Genomic DNA, 25,165 nt, shown 5'->3' on the forward strand with positions numbered 1-25,165 from the left:
TTATCATGCACTTGTTCAAGCAACTTACTTACAACTATGACTTAGGAGTACCAACTGAACTTGTCAATTTGAGGGCCCGTTTATATGGTCTTGGTTAGCCGAGAAAAACCTTACCCCGAGTTACCCAGGCCGCGCCGAGCTAATTTTTCACTTATTTCTTTGTAAAATTCGACCACGGTGGGCGAAACAACTCGTGTGGGAAAGTTGTCTCGCCTCGGCAGGTAGGGTAACCCTCGCGGGCGGGACAACTTTTCTTCATATAAACACTTTGGCTCGCCTAACCGGGACAACTCTCGGCGTGCCGAGTGTCACGTAATACCTAGATTAAAGAAGTGAAAATTAACCGGGCAAAACCCACTGTGATCGAATGAGCAAGGAAGACTTAAAGAAATAGGGATATTAAGGGTTATGAATAATCATGCAGGATGTATTTGACTCGGCCTACAGGGACAATGTTTTCACAAATCGCTCGATAACATTGCCTCAAGGTGAGGATTGTCTCGGGTACTCGAGACCATATAAATGGAGCCTTATGAGTCATAGCAGACTAGTGTACTCCTTATAGTATGGCGCGGTCACCGAGAAAAGTTCCCGCTACTCTGATAGCGTTTGTGTTTGGGACTCACCTGCCACTCCGTTTGGCCGAGTCCAAAGAACGTCCGTGTAAGACTGGTCGTAGTTCTCCTGTTAGCTACTACGCAGAGAAGAGAAAGCCGCGGAATTAATGACTCTCGTAGCCAGGGTAATATCAGCGCCTTGGAAATCATTTATGAATACTTGGGGAGGTTTCGCACCAAATTATTGAGTGCGCCCCATCCGAGTTCGCACCATCCGAGTTCGCACCCAACATTTTGATTTCGAACCGCTGAGATTTCGACCGAGATTGCTCTGAGTATTCACTCTCGTGTTCACAATTAAAGAATTAACGAGAAATAGACTTTATTACACTCTATTGCAGTTTATTTTCTAAAACATAAGGCTTACATCACGATACCCTAAGACGATGCATCTTCGATTAGGTGCGAAACTTTAGCTACACTATCTAAGATAAGATAAAGATGTGAAAGATTAGATTCAGGAAGTGTTGCTAAACGATCAAATTCTTGCCGAACACAGCTACAAGTAATCAGAGACAGGGAAAAATAGATAGAAAGATCAGCGCGAACTACTTTTCCCGAGTGAAACTAGGAAAAACAAGAGGTCTGGACGGGCTCCACAAGAAATAAAAACAGTAACAAAGAAAACTCTGGCGCGTTCATAAGTCGATCAAGAGCTATTTGGCGACGATACAGCTGCTGTACACCCGCAAAAGCTGGTTTTCACATGACGTCACCAAAATTCGAATTACAAAACTATTGATCTTCCTGAGATTTTACTTAAATGATGTATAAGAGCAGTTGAAAACTAATATTTATACAAATTTTCGCTCCGAATGGGTTCTTGGTTTCTTGAAACGCTACGCCCGAATTTCTAAGCTTTTGCGTGACGCGGCATTCACATGACGGCCTAAAGAGCTGTCATGATGGTTAAAAAAGTGACTTGTTTCGGGGAACTTGGTTATCTGAACAGTTCATGTCTTAGAAAAAGTATTATTTTAATGTTTTAGAGTTCCTCGAGGGATAAATTCACGCTTTTGTAGCAAAACTCAGTGACAGATGTTTCTGTTGGTTTCCGGCCGCCATGTTGGTGCCCATACGGATGGGCACCAGCATGGCGTCTCCATACAAATCTCTATAAATTTGGGTAAAAAATTTCTCCGCATATCTCGCATAGGAAAAATTACTGTGACCAGAATTTTGGCGAGAGCCTTCGCACATTTACCTTCTTTCATTTCCCAGATTGTGGACTTTATCTATTGACAGGTGTCACAGTGATATGTGTATCCCCGTGATATGTGTATCTCCGCACACATAACACTAGTGATATGTGTATCCCCTCCAAAATGGCGACCAGTGATATGTGTATCCCCCACCCCCCTCCCCTCTACTTTAAAAAAGCAATATCCTCCTTGAAAGCGCTCTCGTCGTCCGGTCGCTTACTGGACGAACAACTAACCCAAACAGGCTTAAAACACAAATCTCAATTTTTGTAGTTGAAAAAGTTTACGTATTTGCTGCTGGAATTGTGTTCTTGATCCTAACTGGTTTTCTGCGAGCAGGATATAATGAATTTAAAGTTGAACACCAAATGGATCTAGATATATTTCAATTTGAGTTTCACGGCACCGGATTTCTAGGACGATATTAATTGCGCGGTACATTCTCACCCCTCGAGTAACGCATATTCTCCACTGTTCATCGCCTTGTTTGCATCTGAATTATTCGTGGAGTGAAACACATATCACGGCTTCGACCCGATCACCATAAAATGATTAGTGGCACTCGTGTATCCCCTGCACCCGCTTTTCAGTTCGACTTTTTGTAAGATATGTTAAGTCTCAAGCTGTATACATTGCTATACTGCGAATATTGCTAGCACGTTTCATAATATTCGACGTTTATTCTTCGGCAGTTAGCCTAGATTACGGCTGTCTTCAGGGGATACACATATCACTGCGCCATGTAATAATTAGTGATATGTGTATCCCCTGCATGCGGTCGGCGACGGTGTACTATGTGTACAACCGAGGTCAGTGAAACTCCAGAAATCCCAAGCTATGAATAAATGCCGGGTGTGAATATTTCTAGCAAGCCAGTTTTGACAATGCAAATGTTATGGGCATTTTTCTTCTTGGGTAGAAAGCCAATATAACAGCTGTGTCCATGGGGATACACATATCACTAGTTCATGAAATAATCAGTGATATGTGTATCCCTTATTATCCCGTGCACGCGTGCACGCGTTTTTAGTGGAATTATCGAGTTTCAAACTTCAGTAAACCCAAGCCGTGTAAAAACGTCGGGTGCTAATATTGCCTGCAGTTTTGACAAGGTTGATGCGCTATATTATAACAGTTGTGTTTCTGGGGATACACATATCACTGCGCCATGAAATAATTAGTGATATGTGTATCCCCTGCACGCGATTTCAGTTTAGATATTTAGACATTCGAGTTGCAAACTCCGCAAACCTCAACCTGGGTATAAACGTCGTAGCGAGTAAGCAGCCAGCACGTTTCGGCAATAATTGGCCATTTTCTTCGATCAAGCAGATAGCCAATCTAACGGCTGTGTTTAGGGGATACACACTGAGATCACTGCGCCATGAAATAATTAGTGATGTGCGTATCCGCTGTTCGAAGTTTTAGTCAGATATACAATCGAGTCGGTTGGAACTCAACCAAACTCAAGAAATCCTAATCTGCTCCGTTGGGCGCGAATTCATTTCTGGTTTCTTCTACTCTTTACAGCGCTCGTCGGAACCTCGCAACCGAGTCGCCATTTTGTTCGTTGAATGCCCAGGCGCGTATCAGTGTTTTGTGTATCCCCACAGGGGATACACAGATCACTAGTGATATGTGTGCGGGGATACACATATCACGGGGATACACATATCACTGTGACACCGGTTTTGCTTTTGATTTTGATCTATTTTGAATTGCGTGACACTGAAAACCAGCAATTGGAGCTAAAAGTGAATTTTTTATGTATGCAAATACACTTTTTCTTTTTTATAAGAATATGTTTTGTAAGAATATCGAGGCTGAAATTTGCAAAATTTTAAACACATTTTAAGAATAAACCCCGAGGCTGCGATTTTGAAAAGAATACAATTTTGTGTGTTGAAAATTTGTAAATACTATACAATTATATGTTTTTAACCAAACCGTATAAAATTCTTCCTGTCTCTAAATAGCAAAACCAGCCTAAAAGCAACAAAAACGGTCAGTACTAGCCGTATGGTGGATGCTGATAACATTTCTGCAAGAAGTTATGGGCGGCTTCAACGGTCTGCAAGCTGGCTCCAAAATTACTTTAATAACACCATCCGTCACCAAATACATGTATTCGAAAACAGAAATGTCATACGCTATAATCTAAGAATATTCACAAGAACATTTTCAGCTTACAATCGGCAGAAAATTAAGAATATTCAGCCTCGGCTGGAAAAACAATATCGTTATAAGAGAGGATTGTACTTGTTTTAAGATAATTTTCAGAGGTAAATATCGAACCACGAAATAACGAACTTCAACACCGAAACACGGATTCACTTGTTCGTTCATACATGTAGGCAGATGTACTTTTAAAGCGTGCATGTTAATCGATTTTGAATCAATTTACACATCGAGTGAGTTGGGGAGTATAAAAAACAAGCGAAACTTAATTACGGTACCTTAGTTTTTATATCGTTGTTGACTTCATTCACAGTTGTACCCATCGTCCAAAAGAAGGAGCAGGTCCAGTTTGAAGTAGAAATAATTTTCGGTCACTTGATCTGACGTACGTGGCGATCTAAAACTCCACTGCGTTTACGATTCTTTATAATTATATGCCATGAATGCGAGTTCTTGACAACATTTTTGGTGCAAGGGTGATAGACGCCTGGGGATAGCCGTCACTTAGAAAATTAAATATCCTAAATATTCTTTTTCTTTGGCCATCAGTAGCTTTATAAGGAATAACAAACAGACTGCAGTGACAAACATGACGATAAAACGCACGTTGGAAAACAAAATTCATTTAACCTGACGTGTCGTATGTTTCGACTTACATCTTGAGAATCGATTGAGAAGTGACCGTTTAGAATAGAAGTAACAACTAATTTTTAAATTTAAGATAAGTAACTAACTAACAATAACAATGATGGAGGCTGAGGAAAATTTGCATATTAAAAGATGCGAACTAATAAAGATAAAGCTTTTCGCTGCTAACATTATGGTTTAGAGTAGGTTTCAGTTCCCCAATTAGTACAGTCAGCTTTATCTTAAGTTGTGACCTGTTGACGTGACGTGGTCTGGGATAGCAGATGCATGACAGTTACTCGTGATCGCTTTGAATATCCTAGAATTAGAGTGATGTCTTTCGATTAAATGGCAATTTTATTCAGCAAGTGTCCACATGTTTACCAAGCTTAGAAATGTTTATATATAAAGCATTAGCATAGGGCGAGGTTTTCTACCAATCAGAATGTCCGATTCTTTTATTCACTTCTGGAATGACCAGGAATAGAAAAAGGGTACCTACCATTTGTCAGAATAAACCAGTTAACCGTTGAATAATGGTAAGGGTTTTTCTAAAATCAGCAAACCAGCCTAACGAGATCATGGCGCTTACCATTTACAGTTCGCTTTTCCTGATGAGAAACTGGAAACTGGAAAAATTTTAGTCGCTAATTTCCAAACGGATAACTGTTCCATTTGACTTGCAACAAATAGCTTAATATTGTTAAGTCCTGAAGGAAATACCGTGTCCAACTGAAGATTTTACCTTACCTTACCTAACCGGAATTTCCGGTGGTGGGGGACGGACCATTAGAAACGTGATTGGGGTGGCAGACGGTCGGGAAAAAAAATTCGAGCAAGGGAAAATGGCACGAAAAAAAATTTGTACAAAGAAAAACCCAAAGGAAAAAATTCACGCAGAAGAAGGATCTCATTTTGGTATCAAAACAGTCTTATTATATTTCAGCCAAATTACAACGTGCTCAAAACGGTGGTGTTTAAAATATTGACAAATTTTCTGAATGTTCTGTCACTGGATTCCACTTATATAAAGCCACTGTGTTTGGTTTGAGTCTCATACTTTTGTCAACTCTTCGATCTCAACTATTCACAACTTTTGATATATTTTGATCATTCAGTCAAATCTTGTCTCTAAGCACCCGTGCCCTCAGTGGGGAAACTGGTAATGAATCAACTTTTGACCAATCAGGGCACAGCACAATCTCATGGAAATTGTGCGAAGAATCAGCCGGAAGGAAGTCCTTAGAAAGATGAGAATGCAACGGTGATCTTCGTGTTCGTTTCGCCGATCAGTTCTCTTTTGTTCAAGAGAATCTGTCGAACAAGAAACTGACTTTGTTTAGGAGTTGATCAATACTTCGTTTGGATTCCGTAACTAGGCATTTTGCCCGGTTAATATACAGGTATTGTAACCGAAGTTTAGTAGCTTTGTTTTGATCGATCAATCTGTAGTCGGTTCAATTCATTTTGTTTTGGTTGGTCTTTCTTTTCTCGTCCTTTTCCTCAAAATGTTACATATTATTTCTAGCTGATCCTTTGACTGTTGTGTAGTTCCATTCAGAATATTTACAGTCTTTCTGACGGGCTAAGTTAATTTTTTTGTCTTGAATTTCCAAACCCCGTGAAGACTAATGATCGCCCACGATTTGGCAGCTGTTTTCGCTAAATACGTCGGTTAATTTATTTTTTTACTCGAAAAAGGCTCATATCAAAGATTCTTTAAACTTATAGGGTCGTATAGAATGTTCATTTGTGATGGAAATGTTAAATTTTCCTTTTGATCACAGTCGAATTCATTCAGATTGCTAAATATTCAATATTTCAATATTCAAAATGGCAAGACAAGCGCGCTAATCATATGTAGGCTCATTTATATACATTTCTTTTCTCATGCAAAGTTTGACACTATGCTATTTTTTCTCATCTTGGTGCTCTTCTGACTAAGGACCTGTTTACATAGAGAGAGGATTATTGCCTTGACTAACCCAGAGTTACCTGGGTAACCAAGCTAGTGTTTACACATGCTAATCAGTGTATTCTGGATGTCTGGAAAACCCGAAGAGCGAATAGCAAATAGCCAATAGTTGTGTATGGCGAATAGTCTCGAATAGCGAATAGTCAATAGTATGAATAGTGCGAATAGCTTCAAGTAGGGGCGAATAGTGGCAAATTGTGGCAAACAGTGGCAAATGGTGGCAAATAGGGGTGGGAATAGTGACGAACTACAGGACTGTGGTATCCAGTACCTCACAGTCAACCCCACAGTAAGGTGGAAATGGATTTATGCCGCTAAAAAGCATGGACACTTATCGTGTTTCTTAATGTAATTTCTTCTGTTGTTACCACTGCAAAAGTATAATTACATCTTTATGAACTGCGGTGGTAGATGAAAGTGAAGAATGATCATCGCAGTAAATTTTCCAATTTAAGCAATTGGAAGAATTTGCAGTTGCAGTTCATATATGAATTATTTCATATAAACTTCACATCATTTCACTTCTCACGGGAAGATATGAACTCAATAAATTGACCTCGCTCCCAATGTGTGGCTTCATAGCTCATCGCACCGGTATCGCACCGGTATCGCGGAGGTCACAGGTTCGAATCCCGTTGAAGCCCTGATTTTTTCAGGCTTCTTCTTTCCAATTGCTTAAATTGGAAAATTTACTGCGATGATCATTCTTCACTTTCATCTACAACCGCAGTTCAAATATGAATTATTTCATATAAACTTCACATATTCAAGACTATTTGTGCCATTCATACTATTAGCTATTCATGGCCATTCGCTATTCACTATTTGGGTTTTCCAGACACCTGGGTTATTCCTGACTTCTCGGTGCACCCTATATACTTGCCCGAGGCACCTTTCTGGGCAGGTTCCCTTTTTTGTAATGTAAATGGTTGACCTGAATTACCTCACCAACTAAGGTGAGAGAACGGCAAAAGTAGCATTATATTCAAGGCAACTTTTAATGTAAATGACCTCTGGTGTCTAAGCTCAATAATGTTAGATTAAAAAGTGGCTGCTAGAGGAACTAAGTGGTTTTAAAAAATTAATCTTTCCACCAAAAGGTTTCTCTTGGCCACCATCTTGATTATTGTGCTTAGCGGCCGCTCAAAAGATTAAGCCGGCTGACTACGAAGCTGACAGGCTATGTTGTAACCCTCCTAGCCGAGTAGACCGGTTAGCCACTAAATACACACGGCCTCCATGTAAACAGGATTTAATTTACATCCTAAATCTGTGAGAAAAACCCTGCAAAGTTTCTAGAAGTAAATATTATCTTGCTCTTGGCTGTTGGACACAAGGGGTGCTTATGATTTGTCAAATTAGACATCGCTCGCAAACATAACTTGATGGTATTGTGCTGTAAGTTGTAAATGTAGTGTTATGTGTTATTATACAAACAAAATAATGCAGCAAACAGTAACACAGCATTTGTCATAAACGGGGAACACCATAATCAGTGCAACAGACAGACAACATCAATTGCGTGGTCTTTTCAATAATAATGATTATTGTTGATATAGAAGCTATGTATACTGCTCGTGCTACTGTAAGTTAATGTTAGTATCTCTCTTGATATTTTAGGAGTCCTTAATGTCCTCATCTTAAAAATGGAATCAGTTTATAATGTTCATGCTGCAGTGATGTTTTAAACTAGTCACAATCAAGCAAGTCTTCATTGAAGCTACAAACACTGCTAATGGAGGGAGAAAAAAACAAGGAGAAAATATCCCTTCAGGATATCAGAACGTACGATGACCAGCTCTTTAGCACTGGTGAAACAGAACATTTTGATGAAGATTCAGGCCGTAGATGCAACTGCTCACCATTTTCAAAACGTTACATAATATCCATTTTAGCCTTACTTGGGTTTTGCAATGTTTACGCTCTACGAGTCAACCTCAGTGTGGCTTTAGTTGCCATGGTAGCAAAGAGTTCGACTTTAGATAAAGAAGGCAAAATGGTTGAGGTTAGTATCAGAACTTACAGTACATCTGCGCAAATGGAAGAAAATTGACCAATTACAACTTTAAATTTAGGATTGGTTTGAACCAATCAAAAGTGATCACCCCAAGTAACATTTCCCCGTTCAGTTTAAATGGCAATGTTTGTCAACATCTTTTCCATTACCTTCATATCCACAAATAAAATAGCTTGTACGTGTGAATCTGCCTGTTTTAAATCCTCAAGAAAAATCAGTGGGGACATCTTTGTTTTCCCTTTGATAATCTTGTTCCAAGCCACATGAAGTTTCCCAGATTTTGTGGAAATATCCTCATTAGTTGATCAATTATTTGCAGTCATTCTCTCTCCTTATTGGTGAGCAGATTGGCCACCAAGATTTAGCAGTCGCTTATAGATCCTTTAAAAAAGACGGATTGTTATAAAATTGCTTTTATTATAATAATTGTTATTGTTTGTTTCACTATTTCAGGAACCAGCAGAATTTAACTGGAATTCTCAAACCCAAGGTAAAATTTGCTTGAGATCACTTGACCATGTATTGTTGCTACATGCATGATTTACTATTATTTAGAGTATAAAATCTTTTATTAAGGAGTTTATTCATTAGCAGCTCCACCACTGACAGTAAGAGTGTCTTGTTAAGAGAATCTGCCCTCCCATTAAGGGTTGCAGAGATTTCTAACTTTTAAAGAGGCACTGCAAGAAATTAGGTTTTCACCATTCAGGTCTGCTAACACAATTCTATAGAAAACATTACTGCATGCTAGCATGTTTCACTACCAAGCACCTGACTCACATGGCAATCACTTGTTGATACAATGTATATAGTGTGAAAAAAAAATGTGTTTACCAAGACATCATTTGAGATGTTGCGCATAGCGATGTCAAAATTGTTGTATATTGTGTTAAATATTAAGACATCTTGGCTGTAACGTAGCTAGTCAAGTGTAATCCTATATAATTTACATGTTAACCTTTTTCTAGTATCAGTATAGGATCCAGCAAACAGGAACATTATGTTTTAATTATCACAGGAATTGTGCTGAGTTCATTCTTTTATGGATATATAATAACACAGCTGCCAGGAGGGTGTTTAGCTCTTAAGTTCGGGGGTAAAAACTTGTTTGGTCTCGGAATTCTGTCTACTGCTGTCTTGACACTGCTTACACCTGTGGCTGCCAGGACAAGTGTTGCCTTGCTAGTGGCTTTGAGAATTCTCGTTGGCTTGTGTGAGGTTTGTAGTTTGTTGCTTTTGATTTTGAATGTTTTAGTCCTAGCTACCCAGGTATTAAAGCCAAATTATCATTGATCCACAGTTAAGTATAACCCTCTGATCGACTATCAGGAAAACATGGGATCTAATTAGCTACACAGGGATGGGCTAGTTATCGATAGCCAGCACTAGGAGCTGGGCAATCCTTGAAATTAATTGGCATTAACTTTCTGTTTTAAATTTGTTAAGTTTCTGAAATAAATAAATTAATATTTTCCATTTTTTGATAGTTCTGTCAGTGAGTTATACCAGAACAATTAGATGGGTCACTCTCAGTTTCTATTGACTTTGATAGTTGATAAAATATACAGAGTAGTAGTATACATGTACTTAAGAAGCTATGGACATATGATAGCTACAATCAGATAGAAACCTCAAGCTTGCTGACTGTTAATTAACATGAAGGAAGTACTATACTAATTATTATAAGGAGACTCTCCCTGAATGGTAAGATGCTGTAGTCGCTATTAAATTTTATTATATCCTCCTGCATTTGGTTGTGTGGTTATTACAATTAATTAAGAATAGTTTGCAAATTGCATTAAGCATGCTGCATGTGTTGGTTTTGCCAACAGGGTGTGGTTTTCCCTGCAAATCATGCTGTTTGGACAAAATGGGCACCGCCTCTGGAGAGAAGCAAACTCACTACTATTGCTGTATCAGGTTTGTGAAAGAAATCCTTGTATCAAACACAAAAGAATGTGTTTTACCACATTTCCAAACACTGACAGTTGAAAATATGGCACACAGTGGCCAAGAGTACTTTGACAAACTTGAAGGTCTTTGGAAACGTGGTCAAACACTGTTTTGAGTGTTTGATATAATTATCTTCTCAAATTAAAGCTGAGGAAAAAAAAAAGGAAAGAATTTTAGGCCTATTATGAGCAGGAGAAATGATTTTTAGTCTTTAGAATTAAGATCTGATTTTGAACCACATGATGAGCTGTGTTTAAACTTGATGAAGACTTGAATGAGTTTGAGAAACAAATATCAGAAATAGTCTTTTTATTAGTCTTTTCAAAGACCTTCAATTGTGAAGAGCAGAAAAAACAGTTTAATAACATAACCAGAAGTGAATATCTCGCGGGAATAGTTTGAAACGTCATAAGTTGTCTGTAGAAATTGTTTTTCAGCTAGGAGTTTAAACTTGTTTGAATGTGTTCCTAACAGGAGCTCACATTGGCACAGTGATTGCTATGCCGCTGTCAGGTGTTTTAGCAGAACATCTTGGGTGGCCATCAGTCTTCTATGTGTTTGGTAAGTAATATCCAACAAGAAAGACCGTGTTTGACCACATTTCCAAACACAGAGAAGAGAGTTGAAAATACAATGAGCAGTGGAGTATTCTTGACAAACTTCGAGGTGTTTGGTAATGTGGTGAAACACTGTCTTGAGTGTTTAAAATATCTTCTTAATCAAAACTAAAACTAAGGAGAAAACGGAGAAATAAAAATTATTGTAAAAATCTAGATGCTTATTAAGATCAGATATCCAAACACCTTTCTAGTGGAAAGAAATTAAATGTCATTTTCTTGGTACATTTCTTAGCCTGAACTGGATAGACCTCTGGAAATAGATAAGGAGCATTTTGAAATATGATAAATCAGTTTGTTAACTTCAACTCTGGACATAATTCTTAACCTGCCCTTTATTTTTGTTGCTCACTACTGAGGCCAAATAAGAACAGTTCTTGATTCACTTTTGTACAATTTCATTTCTCCACAGGTTCCATGGGTGTAGCATGGGCCATCGTGTGGTTTCTAGTTGTAAAAAATTCACCAGCTGAAGACCCAAATATTTCTGAAGAAGAACGACTATTCATTGAAAATTCTCTTGCAAATGATGTCCAGAAAAAGGTACATGTACATGCATGGATCATAACTACAATGAAATGATTAGCTCACATTAGATATCGATGTGTGTTGTAAAAGAATTAGCCTTTGCTGATCTCAATGTTCGGATTAGATATCCGTTTTAATATTTGTATGTCATCTTTGTCTCTTTTTCATGTCTCACTGTACTTTCATTACTTACAAACAGGATGTGAAAGTTCCATGGAAAGCTATATTTACCTCCTTGCCTGTATGGGCGATAGTCGTGGCTCATTTCAGTGAGAACTGGGGATTCTACACTCTGTTGACAGAGTTGCCAAGTTTCCTTAAACATAGACTTCACTTTGACCTGAGCAAGGTGAGAACAAACTTTAACATTGCACAGAGTTATTGTGTTGTCGTCGCATTTGTGACCATAAAATCAATCAAAAAAGATAGATTTCAATGATAAATAACTCAGAAGTACTTTGCCAAGGAAGTATTTGAAGAATGTCTGAAAGAGAAAACTGTTTATTGGAATGAACGAAAACCAGCAAGCAAGTCAATAAGCTAATAATCGATGGAGTCAGACAGTCAGTGAGTCTGTCAGTCAGTCAGTCAGTCACTCAAATAGTCAGTCAGACAGTATGTCTGTCTGTCTATCAGTCGGTCAGTAAGTCTGTGAGTCCATCAGTCAGTCAGACAGTCACTCAGACAGTCAGTCAGTCTGTCATCTGACAGACTGTCTGACGGATGGACGGATGGACGGATGGACAGATGGACAGGTGGACAGACAGACAGACCGACAGACCGACAGACAAATAGGCTGACAGACATTAATAATTCATTCTTATTTTTACAGGCTGGCTTTGTATCAGCTCTTCCCTATCTAGTCATGGCAATTACAATACAAGCAGGTGGACATATAGCAGATTGTTTGAGAAGGAAACAAATCTTGAGCACAACTGTGGTGCGAAAATTGTTTAACTCGTTTGGTAAGTCAGGTTAACTAAACAGACTTTTCTCACGAATGCTCTTTAATTGCCCACTAGAAGGACATCTCAGATTAAAACGGGAGTTGAAAAGAGTCTCCTTCAACGTTTGGCAACTCTTCGTTGTTCCACGCTATTTACATAGTTAATTTACATCAGCATTACAAAATAACTAAAAAGAAGAGAGAAATATATGTTACGTATGGCTATGGAAAGAGTAAAAAAATATATATGTGCGGGTAAGCAGAGAAGCCACTGGCTTTTGGAGGTGGCTACCACCATGTTAAGCTAAATGTGGTATTGAGGACAAAAGTACATTACAGAAGAATACATTACTGAAAATACGTTTCTGGAAATACCTTAAAGAAAATATAGAAGTTACTATTATTAACTATATTTTAAGTACTTAAGAGGTGCTGCTTACACATTTTTTTTTTTTTTTACTGCTTCTTAAAGGAATTAAGTTTTTTAGGTTCCCAAATTTTGGAATCAGAGAAAATTCTCCAGGGCTTTGCGCGAAGAATAATTTAAATGTCGTTCTTCTTTTCCAGGTTTTGTTTGTCAAGGTATTTGTATAGTCATAGCTGGCTACACAAATAACTGGGTAGTAGCTGTTGTGTGTCTGACGCTAGCTGTTGGCGGAGGAGGACTTGCGTTCAGCGGCTTCTTTGTCAATCATCTGGACATTGCTGCGCCTTTCTCTGGTATTCTTATGGGCTTCAGTAACATGGTAGCCACATTGCCGGGCATCGCAAGCCCCTTGTTAACTGGAGCTATCGTACAGCATCAGGTATAAATCTGCGTAATGTTGTAACTCGCTTGATCAAACCGGGAGGGGAGGAACTCCCATAAAAAGGTCGGGGATACTCGTCGGAAAATTTGAATTAAACTCCTAAAGAAGACCAATCTGGGCGTGGCTCAAGCTTTATTTGATCCCTAAAAGATACCACTTAAAACGGAATTGGCTCGATTACCAGCTGCTGTTCAAGAAAGGAGCCCGCGCTAGCAGACTAAACTCGAGAGACCCGCGGAAATCGAGCCTCAACACGGAAATAAGAGCGTTGCTTTTATTAATATTTTTTCAGGTGCACCCTAAAAGATATTTTGACAGCTAAAATATGGTGGCGTTTCGTCATCGACACCCTAAGTGAGACCAGAATCCTTGAGTTACACTCCTCAGCGAGACGACGAACATCCCTGACCTTTTCATTGGGAGTTCCCCCCCCTCCCCTCGAGGGTTGATCAAGCACTTTGCAAAATCAAGAATTCAAATAGTTGTAAAGAATAGGCTGTAGACTTTAGATTTTAATCTATATTCTCATTAATCTTTAGTTTATTGTCGACCACTCAACGTGCAATAATTTTTGACAGTTAGCGCAACTTTCGTATGACCTTAAAAAAGTGTTTTCGGGATTTTGTTTCATTCGCCAGTAATTGAAAGAACGAAACATGTTGCTCATTTTCCTTTTGAAAATAACATTATCCGTCATGTGGAGAGAGCATTGCTTGATTAACCTGTCAGTATTCCCAAAAAGCGATTGGCGTCAAAGAGGATAGCAACTCGTACTTTTGCGGAGTATTCGCTAGACCAACCAAAAATCGCACTCGTTCTCCGCCGTTTGCGAAACCAATCATATTGTTTACTTCTAGTTCGTTGGTTGTTTTGATCGCGTTGATGCGAAATAATTTCACGGTCATATGAAAATCGCTCTGTATTGAAATGATGGCTATATCATTTTTTTTTTCTTTTTTACAGTCGAGTGCTTCAGAGTGGAGAGTGGTTTTTTACATTGGAGGATTGATCTACATCGTTGGAGCCATATTCTACTGTGTTTTTGCTTCTGGCAACAAGCAAACCTGGGTGGCTGGCTACTCCGAGCTGACAGAAACTGATGACGATGACGACGAAGTAGATAGTTAGTGACTGGCAAGAGTTCATCCGCCAGCTAACGCCCCTTCCAAATTACGCCGGAGAATTTGAAAACGCAGCTTTATTTCTACAGTTAGGCGTGGTGTGGACGGAAAACATTTAATGCGTTTTCAGAGTGAAACCTCTGTTTTCAAATTCCTCCGGTGCAGTGTGGACTATCAAATATTTTAATTTGCGTGCTCTATTCATGTCACGTGGCACTGTCAAAATTAGGGGATATCCGCGGATATTCCGCAATCGATTTGCCCAGATTTTGAATTCGTTTGACCAGTTTTCCTCCCAAATAGATAATTATTTTGATGAAGGTATTGATATTGTAAAGTAAATAAGTAAACGTATTTATTTACAAATAACAATTATTCAATGAGGAAATGGTAGTAATACAATTTTATTTTCATAATTTCGTGACTATGTACAGGGAATTTAATAAATTTTACAGGTTCACCTGGGCCTGATTGTCAACTTATTTCAGTAGTTCCGAATGTTTTGAACTGATTACAGTATCAAGACTTTGAAAGCCTACAGAATTAGTTTGGCGTTTGACAGCTTGGGAAAATCTTCCAAAATGAGAGGTCTATTGTAAAAATATTTGAAGGATGATGCATAGACTGTATGTATGCTGCTTTGGAAATAATAAATTTTAAAGAAGTACATATAGTTTAAGTTTTAGAGGATAAACAAAAGTTGAAACTTCTAATCTCTCCACAACCTAGCCAACCCTAAGCCTATTTCACATTTGTGAGATAAACACAAGCGTTTTGCGCAAGTATAAGGGTAAGAAAACAAAACATTTTTCCTTTTTGCTTGAATTTATGCTTATTGTACCAGTGCACGGTTTCTCTTGCTTTCAGTCTTTGCAAAATATAACCATGGTTAATAGAGGGAAATGGTTAAAAAAAAGAAGCAAGCAAACGGGCTAAGATTTATTTTGGAAGGTCCTTGACCCTGCACATCTATTGTTTTATGCTCATTGACTAGGCATGAATTACATACCTTCTACTGGTTAGTTGTATGAGCGCACATAACCACCTTTTGTATTTTGCCTGCTTTTGTGCAGGGTCAATCCCCAAGGTGGCCAACAAAAACATACAACAAAGAACTTTGCCGGGTTTCATAACCATTTCCCTCTATTAACTATGAGAAAACTAATATCTCTTGAGGCCCTTGCAATAAAGTAAATAAAGAATAATAAAATACTTTATTATGTTGTTTTCATTGACGACCGGGATCTTCCGATGGCAGAGAAAATAAGAGATAACTTGTAATTACACTTACGGCCAACAGGGTTTTTGTGGTTTTGGTATCTCTATAACATCTAAAAATGGATTCAAACCAAAACAAAAATGTATTCCGATACTTTTTTGCGATAAAATCAAGCTTTAGATTTCCCGCTTCGGCCACGCCCAATGAAGTTGACCGCCGTAATGAAACATTGGTGATGAATGACGTTACTTCAGGAACATCTCAAAGCTTCATGTTTTTATTTTGCTTGCTTGACGACCGCGTTGCTTCACCAACTTCGGTTTGTTTGGTTTTTGTCGACGAAAACTCCTCACCACTACTGAAACAACAGTGACCTGAACTAGCAGGATGACATGACGTCACGACCCATTCAGAAACCCAGACTCTTCTTTTGCACTGACTCACGGTCAACTTCATTGGACGTGGCTGAAGCGGGAACTTTAAAGCTAGATCTTAGGGCGTTAAAATGTCGGAATCCAATGTTTTTTTTTCTCAGAATGCCTTTTTACACATTGTAGAGATACCAAACTACAAAAACCCTGTTGGCCGTATAGACACTGTTCACGACGAGAGGAAAACAAGATGCTCTTGGAAAAAAACGGGGCAACACGCTAGAAAAATAAAAAAAAAAACTTAAAGAAGGGGAAAGCACTTAAACATCACGAAGTGTCGAAGTAGCAGAAACGCTTGTGAAGGAAGGGGAAGTCGCGGATTACACAGGGAGTAAATTTAGGAGGGAAAGCAAGTGGAAAAGGACGAATGAACGGAACAGTCAGGAATGCGCGAGGGAACGCGCGATCGCACGGGGAAAAAGATAAACGCGCATTCCACACGCATTTGTTTCCAAACACAAAACAACCGCGAACTAATTAAAGAAAAACTAGATAGCATTTCACAAGGCTTTCTTTCTCAGCTTTCCAACAGTTTTTGATGTTGTCTTGACGTAAAACTAAATTCTCAGAACTTATCTTCAAAGAAAAGTATGGCTGTAAGCGAGGAGAATTGATTCTTTGAGACTGTGAATGAAGAACTTAACCTACCTGCAATGCATGATGGTGTCATGGTCTCGTAAAACTGAGCTTTTTCGTCACAATTTTTCTTCTCTAGAAGATAAACGATCGGAAAATATTAACAAAAGTAAACAAATGAATAATTAAACTTGTTTTCGAATTACTTATGCATGAAGTTTGCGCTTGTTGGTGACAAGAACGATTTCTAACGGATTTTGTGCAATGCTTTCCGAGGTAAAACTACAAAAATAAATCAATAGATAACATTACATGTTTGTGTACAGCCGCCGACCTTGAACACCCCGGACTCACAAGCCATTTACTGATAAAACGCACTGCGATATCTTTGGTTTACAAGAGGCACGTGCTTTCAAAGTTTGCTTAACGGAGTACACTTCTTTTAACAGGTATTCGTGTGTTTCGTAAACAGCTCCAAACTCAAGGACAATCCCAAATTGAAGATTGATACTTTGTCGTAGCCATAAGCGAGGACAAAAGTGCCCTTTCTGTGGATTGAATTTTAAACATGGGTAACGTACGAAGGAAGACCACAACTCGACATGAATAATTTACCATCTAAATTTTCAAAGTTCTGCGACCGCGCCCCGAACAGTTGTTAAAGTGCGATTATCTGATTGGTCTGTCTTCTAAGCTCGGGATAATTGAAATTTGTTCTCAGAGAATTCTCTTTTCCTAGATAATGAGGTTTGAAGACAACAAAATTAACGATAAATTTCAAAAACTTACCAATTAGAAGATGATTTTCCATTTCTCTAAGAAAATAATGTACCCTTGTGGTCTGGAAAAACTGCCTGTGGACGCTCGAGCAGTTTTTCTTGGCCTCAAAAAACAAAAATATTTCCACCTGGGTAGGGGTGGTGGTTGAACTAACAACCCAACATCTGGAACGTACGCGCTCTATAGTTTCCAATGAATTGTGCGTCTTTTTCACAATTAGATTACGAGCTCGAGATTTTTATGAGATAATGGTTGATGAGGCCAAATGCAAACACCCTTACTTCATATACATTCATCCACTTTTATTTGCCTTCTTGCACCTTCATACATCTTCAGTTACCTTTATTCACTGTTTCTTTTCCAAAGTTTGAGTACTAACTAAAAGGAGATTAGATTGTACTGAATAGTTAGTATATTTGTGGACAAATACACGCCAAAAAGGTCTCAGTCCCTTCCGTCCGTGAAAAGTAGAGAGGGCCTGGAATCTAGTTTAATCTGAAAATGTGCGGTCAATTTTTTCGGTCACCTTTCCGCCGGACAGTGTATTGAATTTTGTAACGAGAAATGAAGTCAAGGAGTACAAATTGCAACTAATTAAAGCCGAAAACTCTACTTAGGGACCAATAAGTCCTTTCGGTAAAACTTTGAACCTGTTCTGCAAGCTGAGATGGCTGAGCTCGAGCTATTTACTTTCAGAAAAAAATATAACCAACACTTACTCCACACTTCTTTTTTCGGTTAGTTAACATATCCTAGTCCAGTTGCGCAAGGTTCTCTGATTTTCTCCTGGTCTCGCGGCTAAATGCGAGATTCTCTCCCATCCCGATATTATTCTTATCTCTTAAAGAGTTATTTCTCCTTGTTCAGAAGTGTTCATTTTGTTTGTACTCAATGGTTTTACACTCTTAGATCAAGTGAAAACACTTTTCAAGCCACGATGGGTAGCTTTGAACGAATGTTAAACAAATGATCGGGTTAATTACTGAGGATGAGAAGTGCATAGCATAAACAGTGAACCAAAACGGACACGGAACAATAACAAGGTTGTATTCCAACAACTTGAAATGCCAAAAGCAATGGAATGGTACAAATGGAAAGGGCCGTCATAATACAAAGGGCCATTTTAATCGCTCGCTGTTTCCTTTGACTGTTCTGTAGAATTGCTCTAGATCGAAAAGCTTTGCCTTTTCTTAGAACCACTGCTACGACACAACTGATATAAAGTGGTCATGTCAACTTAAGGTACAATTTGAATTAGGACTGTGCGTACTCTTTGATATGTTTCGTTTGAATATAAAGCAGTGTTCAAAGTTTCTTCACAGAAAATGTTTTCATTGTATTTCACTAAGTCACTCGCGTACAAACCTAAACAATTCGCTACCATGGCTATGATCTAAGTAGAAGTGATGGCGAAGGCGCTAAATCTTGACGAGATAAGTTGAACTTTCATCGGCAACACCACTGCCACAAAGCGATCTACAGTGATCCACTGACAAGGCTTTCCATGCTGAAGAAAGTTTTTCAGCTTGCAGAAGATTACTCCTGCGATTCCAGGGAGAGGCCCATTGACTGTATTAATGGAAACACGAAATCGGAAATCGCCATGTTGACGATAAAGTAAGTGATTGTGTTCCTCAGTTCCTGGTGCTTGTACACAAAAGTGACAACAAGAGCATTTCCAACCAGACAGGACAACAGAACAACAGACAAACAAAGATTTTGACGATTTTAACGGGCAAAAGAGCTCTCTAAACATAACACGCTCAGAGAGCTTAAAGCTGATGCGTTGCTAGAAACTTTCGAGCTGTCGAAAAAAGAAACTATTTTCGTGTTGATGCCTGATTTCTGGAAACGGTTCGAAAATGATACGAAGTTTGCAAGGAATAAAGAATGCAATTTTCACATATTTTTTCGAAGCTCGTTCTCATCGAAAAAGAAAACTTCTGAACAAAGAACTGCAAGGAGTTTCTGTTTTTTAAAATATACGCAATTAAAAAATATTACGTTTGTTAAAGTTGCCAGTTTATTGTGTTTTTTTTACTGTTGCTGTAGAATGAAAAACCGAGCAAAATTACTGTAATTATTTTTGCTGTATCAATAGCAACAGCGATTAAAATTACTGCTACATGATGTACTATAGAGTATAGTTTTAATGAGATCATAATATGTAGTTACTAATATGTCCTGCAAAGGAAAGAAAATTGACCTTCTCTTTTTTTATAGATTTGTATATAGTACCTAAACCAATATTACTCGCTAAAAGCAGTTTGAAGTAAAAAAATATTTAAAAAATGCAGTGCTATTTGCAAGACCCAAATGTAGGCTTGTATTGTTCTTATGCATTATGCTTTTTAAATTAAAATCTCTGCAGGAAATAACCCGTTTTTTCTTCTAAAATAGAACCGAAGCTGCCAAAACAGCTTCAAGTGGTGATTTCCTAAAAAAAGTGCTCAAAAAAACAATAAATAAAAACGTCTTGCGCACCTTGAACTCAACAGTTTTTTAAGCGGCATTCTTGTGCCCAGAGCCACCTGTCCCTAGTAGCCGGCGCGGTATTGGCACGAGGAAAAGGTAGCTCTGTAGACAGATGATTTTATTGGATATAATTCTTGGACAAAGATTGTCGATATAAATCGACGTTGCTTTCAGTCTCGAAAATGTCCACTGGTTGATCTGTAACTAAAACAGTACAATTAGAGCACGTACAGACATAAAGACTTTTCAATACAGGGTACGATCAGAATTTAAAACAGAAGTGAAATTCTTCCAGTGTCAGGAAGTGGCATTCGTATGTTTCGTTGTGGGGGGTATTACTGAAATTTCCCTCGGCAAGCCAATTTTCAACTTCCTCAAGGTCTGTGAGTGCTGCAATCAAACGGTGTTAGGTAGACACGGTGGACAGGATACCTGCGTTTGCAATGTTGACGCGCGAAGCAGCTACCTGGGTATTCTGCAGCTTCACTGCAGAATACTGACCCGACTACTCAGCTGCGATATTTCTCTATAAAACGGGTTACACGTTATTTTACGTCACGTTATTTAACGCCCGTCAATGGGGGTGAAGTTTAATAGTATTATCTGTGTAAAATAAAACAGAGCAAATGCATAGACGACTTGTGTATACAGAAAAATTACGCGGAAACACATTCAAATAGCAGCATAGTCGCGCGCGTAGCGACGCGGCCACGCAGACACGTAGCCACATCACTATGTACCCCACGTAACGCCGCAGCCGCGAAGCCGCTTAGCCTCGTTGTCTCGGAGCTTCGTAAACCTCGTAGCCACGTGGCAAAGCCACGGCCCAGCCAAGTTGCGTAGTCCTCTATGCACGTACCATTCCCTAAGATTGTATTTTAGCCTTCTACTCAGACGTTCAATTTTGGCTCGTCACCAGAAACGTCTGCACAGAAGCGCAGAAGGCAACTTGAATTTGCACTGACGTCTGCCTCGCCATGAATTTACTCCTAGGTGTATGAGATTTATTTATGTTATCCATTGAGATCTCACTTCTTGAAGCGTTTCGATAGTCTCCTATCGAAATGCAGACTCTCGTTGGATGAGCCCAAAGGACATCTGCATTGGGAGCTAAGGTTTCCAAGACTCATTAGATGTCTTTGTTAATGGCAATATCTCAATATATACATAGTATTTGATAATATATGATGGTTATAATCTTTGTGTAGCTCTAATAAACTAAAAGATCATTCATCGAATGAAATCTTAAAGTATGCTTCTTAGATCTTTCTATAGGGATAGCGTCCTTTCTTCATCTTACTCGTCCATAGTGAGTACCAGCTTGCCCACTGTTTGTCCAGATTCTAAATCACTGTGTGCTTTGCTGACTTCTTTGAGTGGATATGGCGTTACCTTGCCAACCGTAAGGAAACCCCGCCTCACCCAGGATAGAAGTTGTGGCATGCCTTCTTCCAAAACATCTCGGCGATCAAAGAGGAAGCTTAGATTGAATGCCATGACGCTTTTACTGTCATTTGCCATCTAAAGAAAGAAAAATCAATCACACAATCACCCAATCACCCAATCAATCAATCAATCAATCAATCAATTAGTCAGTCAGTCAGTCAGTCGGTCGGTCGGTCGGTCGGTCGGTCAGTCAGTCTGCCAGTGAGTGAGTGAGTCAGATCAGTCAGTTCTCCCGCTTACACACTGCCCCGCCAATCCAAACCGTAGATGCAAAAGACCATCCATGTCAAGATCGTACGTAGTCTTTCATTAGTCACGATACCTTTAGAGGATCAAACTGAGGAGCAAACTTGCAGTTCCATCCGATTTGCATCCATTTCCAACAACTGATGTTACCAGCACAATTTCCACTGGACTTTGGAAGCATGGTGTGAAAACCTAACAGACATAAAGAAATATTCCTTATAAAAATTGAAATCATCTGCTTCACATGACGTCCTTTCTTAGATCTTCCACCTTCCACAGACTTCCCTCTCCGTTTTCTCTTAAGTGCCTGTCCCCCTGTCCTCCAGATCCCTCTTATCAGCCCTCCGCCACACAATTTACCATCTGGGTGAGATTTCTGTGACGTACCATTCAACTCCCAAAACTAGCGTTAAAGACAGCACCGTTAGCTAGTTCAGTAAGGAGACTTTCTTCCGAACATAGGAGGAAGGGTGTAAGTTGATTGCAGTTTTTATCATAAGATAATGATGACTCTGTAAATGCAAGGATGATGAATGGGTTAACTGGTTATCTCTCCCTTGTTAGCTCTCCTATGAATCCAGACGAGAGCCCCCCGGGGGAGGGGGGGGGGTGCATGTTCCCTTAGTCCCTTGAAAATTTTACTTTGTCTCCCTTCTTCCACATTAATAAATTCCATTGTTCCCTATTTTTTTGTCAAATTTCCCTTTAATTGTGGAAGTTCCCTTGTTCCCTCGAATGCCGGGATCTCAAAAATTTCCCCTGTTCCTTTGAAATAAATAATCAAGTTCCCTTATTCCCCCAAAACTCCTGGGAGGCCCTCCCAAATTGCTTGATCCAGAGTCCAGAGTTAATACAGCGTACTGACCGTTAAGCGACCGTCCTCCCCGCCATCACTACTTTCCTAAAGTTTTAATGATCCAGCTTAAATTTCACTGTCACATACCATAAATAATCAGTCTGCCTCCGGGCGCCAAATGATCGTAGCTCTTTTGCAGAGTTTCAATTCCATTAGCATCGAACACAACTTCGTAGCCTTTAGGAGAAAGTGCCTTAGCAATAGTCCATAGATCGTCCTTGGATTTGTCGATGACGTGGTCACAACCTGATAATGAAAAACCAATCCAAATAATACCTATCATTGTAATATGTCAGTGTTGCCCAGTTATTTGACAGCTGCATGATGTATATTAATGTGTAGGGTTGGTTTGTCATTGCACTCTAAACTACAGTGGAACCCTGCCTTACTGTCGCCTGGTTTATACGGTCTCCTTGTTATTACGGGTGGCCTCATGGTTAGTTCGCTCGACCCCTGAGCGAGCGGTCAGGGTTCGAGGCCTGGCCGGGGACATTGTGTACTCTCACAGTGCCTTTCTCCACCCAGGTGTATAAATGGGTACCGGCGAATTTAATGCTGGGGGTAACCCTGCGATGGACTAGCATCCCATCCAGGGGGGAGTAGAAATACTCCTGGTCGCTTCGTGCTACTGAAACTGGGATAAGCTCCGGCCTGATGAGCCACTTGACTCGTATGCAGACTTTACCCTTGCCTAGTCATTACAGCAACGTTGAGAAAAACACCCATACATTTCCTTGTAAGAAAACCCCGTCAATGCGACCCCCCCGTCAGTACGTGTACGGCAAACGGCCACATTCTAAAATCCCAACCTGTGTACGTCACTGAATAATTTTACCCCGTTTGTACGGCCACTCGAACCAGTTATGTTCATCTTTTCAATGTCAATATTGAATGAACTGATTGAAGTTTCAATTTTTTGACATTATATCTGCATTCTGGATGCCTATTGAAGGGCAGTTGTTTAGAGGTGCAATTGTGAATATCTGTACGTCACTCAATTTAATTAAGACCAGTCAGGAGTAGTGCTAATACCGCCAAATTTTCGTGGCCCGTTGGTGACCGCATAAGCGGGGTTCCACTGTATTCTTTGAGTCTGTTAGTCTAGTGATCGAGAATACTAGTATATTAGAATTGAGCACATGTTGACCCTTTTTCCCATGAGAATAAACAAAGAGAAATTATATCAGGCAAGGTTAAGAGATGTAATCCCCCATTGGCTTTATTCCCATGATAATCCCTATCAAGTTGTGTTTAGACCACTTTACCATGTCTAAAAATAACCTGAGAGGAATTGCCTTAACGCCTATATGGCGGATTAACTAGCTTCAAGTTACTCTTCATCCACTCTTAACTACTTCGATAACATTTAAAACTTACCTAACTGCTTGACAAGGTCCACTTTGTGACTTGCACCCACCACACCCACCACATTACAGCTATTGATCTTTGCAAGCTGCACCAGCATACTTCCCACTCCCCCTGCGGCAGAGTGCACAAGTATCCAGCTACCAGCTCGGGGTCTGGCAAGTTCAAACATTCCGTACCAAGCGGTCAAAGCTACAGTCAAAAATCCAGCTGCCTCGTTCGTATCGAAATTTCTCGGTAGTGGAAATATCTGATGTTTTGGCACTCTGATGCGTTTTGAGTAAGCTCCAAATACAGAAACACCGAAAACCTTTTGGCCGATCTTAAAGTTCGTCACATTTTCGCCTTTACTTTCGATTTCACCACTGAATTCAAAGCCAGGTGTGATCGGCCAGCCTGCGAAATTCTTCGCTGACTTGTACAAGCCCCAACGAGTGCAAACGTCGGCATGGTTTACACCACAGGCGTATGTTTTGACAACAACTAAGTCTTCCTCTTTGATGTTCTCTAGTTTGATGTTAGCACTTTCTGTGTACTGATCCTCCAGAAGTTCTGTGTATACAAGCTTGTTATATCCGCCAGGTGAAGGGATTTTAATCATCCTTGTACCTCTCGAGACAACGATAAAACTCAAGAAAAGGATAAAAGGCGAGTAAAAACCCGCTCCGAATGATAGAGCAAAGCTCGAAGTCCATAGATAACTTAAATTCAGCCATAGGTCCACAAGGACAGTCACAAAAACCCGAGACGGACAAAAACTCGTGATGGTCAAACTTGGCGAAACGTGACGGTCGAATGACGAACGGACGCATTCCGTAGCATGTTTATAATCGTTTAAAGTTACACACCTTATTGCCGAGTGTGTATTTTAACTATTAATAAAAAACGTCACCCTTTTAAATGCTGAAACAGAACTTTAAAATTAAGGAGTGGAAGAGAAAACGCGCCAAAATTATAAAGACTGCTGTTCGTGATTCAGATAAGACTGTCCTAGAACCAGGGTCATCGCTGTTACAATTTACAGGACAAAACGCAACAGATCTGTGCAGGATTATTTGTCAGATCCGTGACTGCGACTGGATACAGATTCTTATAATTAGTTCCGTAGCTAGTTTCGCGAGCGTGAGCGAGAGGGTTCCACAGGAAACGCAGCTGAAAGGGGAGTCGGTTTAGACAGGAGT

General features: G+C 39.5%; 2 protein-coding genes across 2 annotated transcripts; one reads left to right on the forward strand and one right to left on the reverse strand.

The window, feature by feature from the left end:
• The first annotated feature begins 5,818 nt into the window (after positions 1-5,818).
• Positions 5,819-15,807, forward strand: LOC110052292 (vesicular glutamate transporter 2-like). The gene is made up of 11 exons (XM_020758400.2): positions 5,819-6,027; positions 8,220-8,604; positions 9,070-9,106; positions 9,635-9,834; positions 10,449-10,536; positions 11,044-11,130; positions 11,599-11,729; positions 11,914-12,063; positions 12,547-12,679; positions 13,228-13,466; positions 14,433-15,807. The coding sequence occupies exons 2-11, from the start codon at positions 8,335-8,337 to the stop codon at positions 14,595-14,597; spliced, it is 1,500 nt and encodes a 499-aa protein (XP_020614059.2). The 5' UTR covers positions 5,819-6,027; positions 8,220-8,334; the 3' UTR covers positions 14,598-15,807.
• A 2,070-nt stretch (positions 15,808-17,877) lies between these two features.
• LOC110052291 (NADPH-dependent quinone oxidoreductase VAT1-like) lies at positions 17,878-24,713 on the reverse strand. Its single transcript, XM_089293253.1, has 4 exons — positions 23,997-24,713; positions 22,707-22,865; positions 21,840-21,955; positions 17,878-21,592 (listed from the first exon to the last, which is right to left on the reverse strand). The coding sequence occupies exons 1-4, from the start codon at positions 24,583-24,585 to the stop codon at positions 21,368-21,370; spliced, it is 1,089 nt and encodes a 362-aa protein (XP_089149379.1). The 5' UTR covers positions 24,586-24,713; the 3' UTR covers positions 17,878-21,367.
• Positions 24,714-25,165: the final 452 nt, after the last annotated feature.

The sequence above is a fragment of the Orbicella faveolata genome, unplaced genomic scaffold, assembly GCF_042242905.1.
Source record: "Orbicella faveolata isolate gen_17 unplaced genomic scaffold, um_ofav_v1 contig_25, whole genome shotgun sequence".
Classification (NCBI taxonomy): Eukaryota; Metazoa; Cnidaria; class Anthozoa; order Scleractinia; family Merulinidae; genus Orbicella; species Orbicella faveolata.

Bases quoted from the DNA above. Each gene is read 5' to 3' on its own strand.
- LOC110052292 (XM_020758400.2), top strand. From the start codon at position 8,335: ATGGAGGGAGAAAAAAACAAGGAGAAAATATCCCTTCAGGATATCAGA. The intron at 9,107-9,634 runs GTAAAATTTGCT...TAATTATCACAG, and splicing joins CTGGAATTCTCAAACCCAAG to GAATTGTGCTGAGTTCATTC. The intron at 13,467-14,432 runs GTATAAATCTGC...TCTTTTTTACAG, and splicing joins GAGCTATCGTACAGCATCAG to TCGAGTGCTTCAGAGTGGAG.
- LOC110052291 (XM_089293253.1), bottom strand. From the start codon at position 24,585: ATGATTAAAATCCCTTCACCTGGCGGATATAACAAGCTTGTATACACA. The intron at 22,866-23,996 runs GTAAGTTTTAAA...TTTCATTATCAG, and splicing joins GGACCTTGTCAAGCAGTTAG to GTTGTGACCACGTCATCGAC. The intron at 21,593-21,839 runs GTATCGTGACTA...TTCTTTCTTTAG, and splicing joins CTCAGTTTGATCCTCTAAAG to ATGGCAAATGACAGTAAAAG.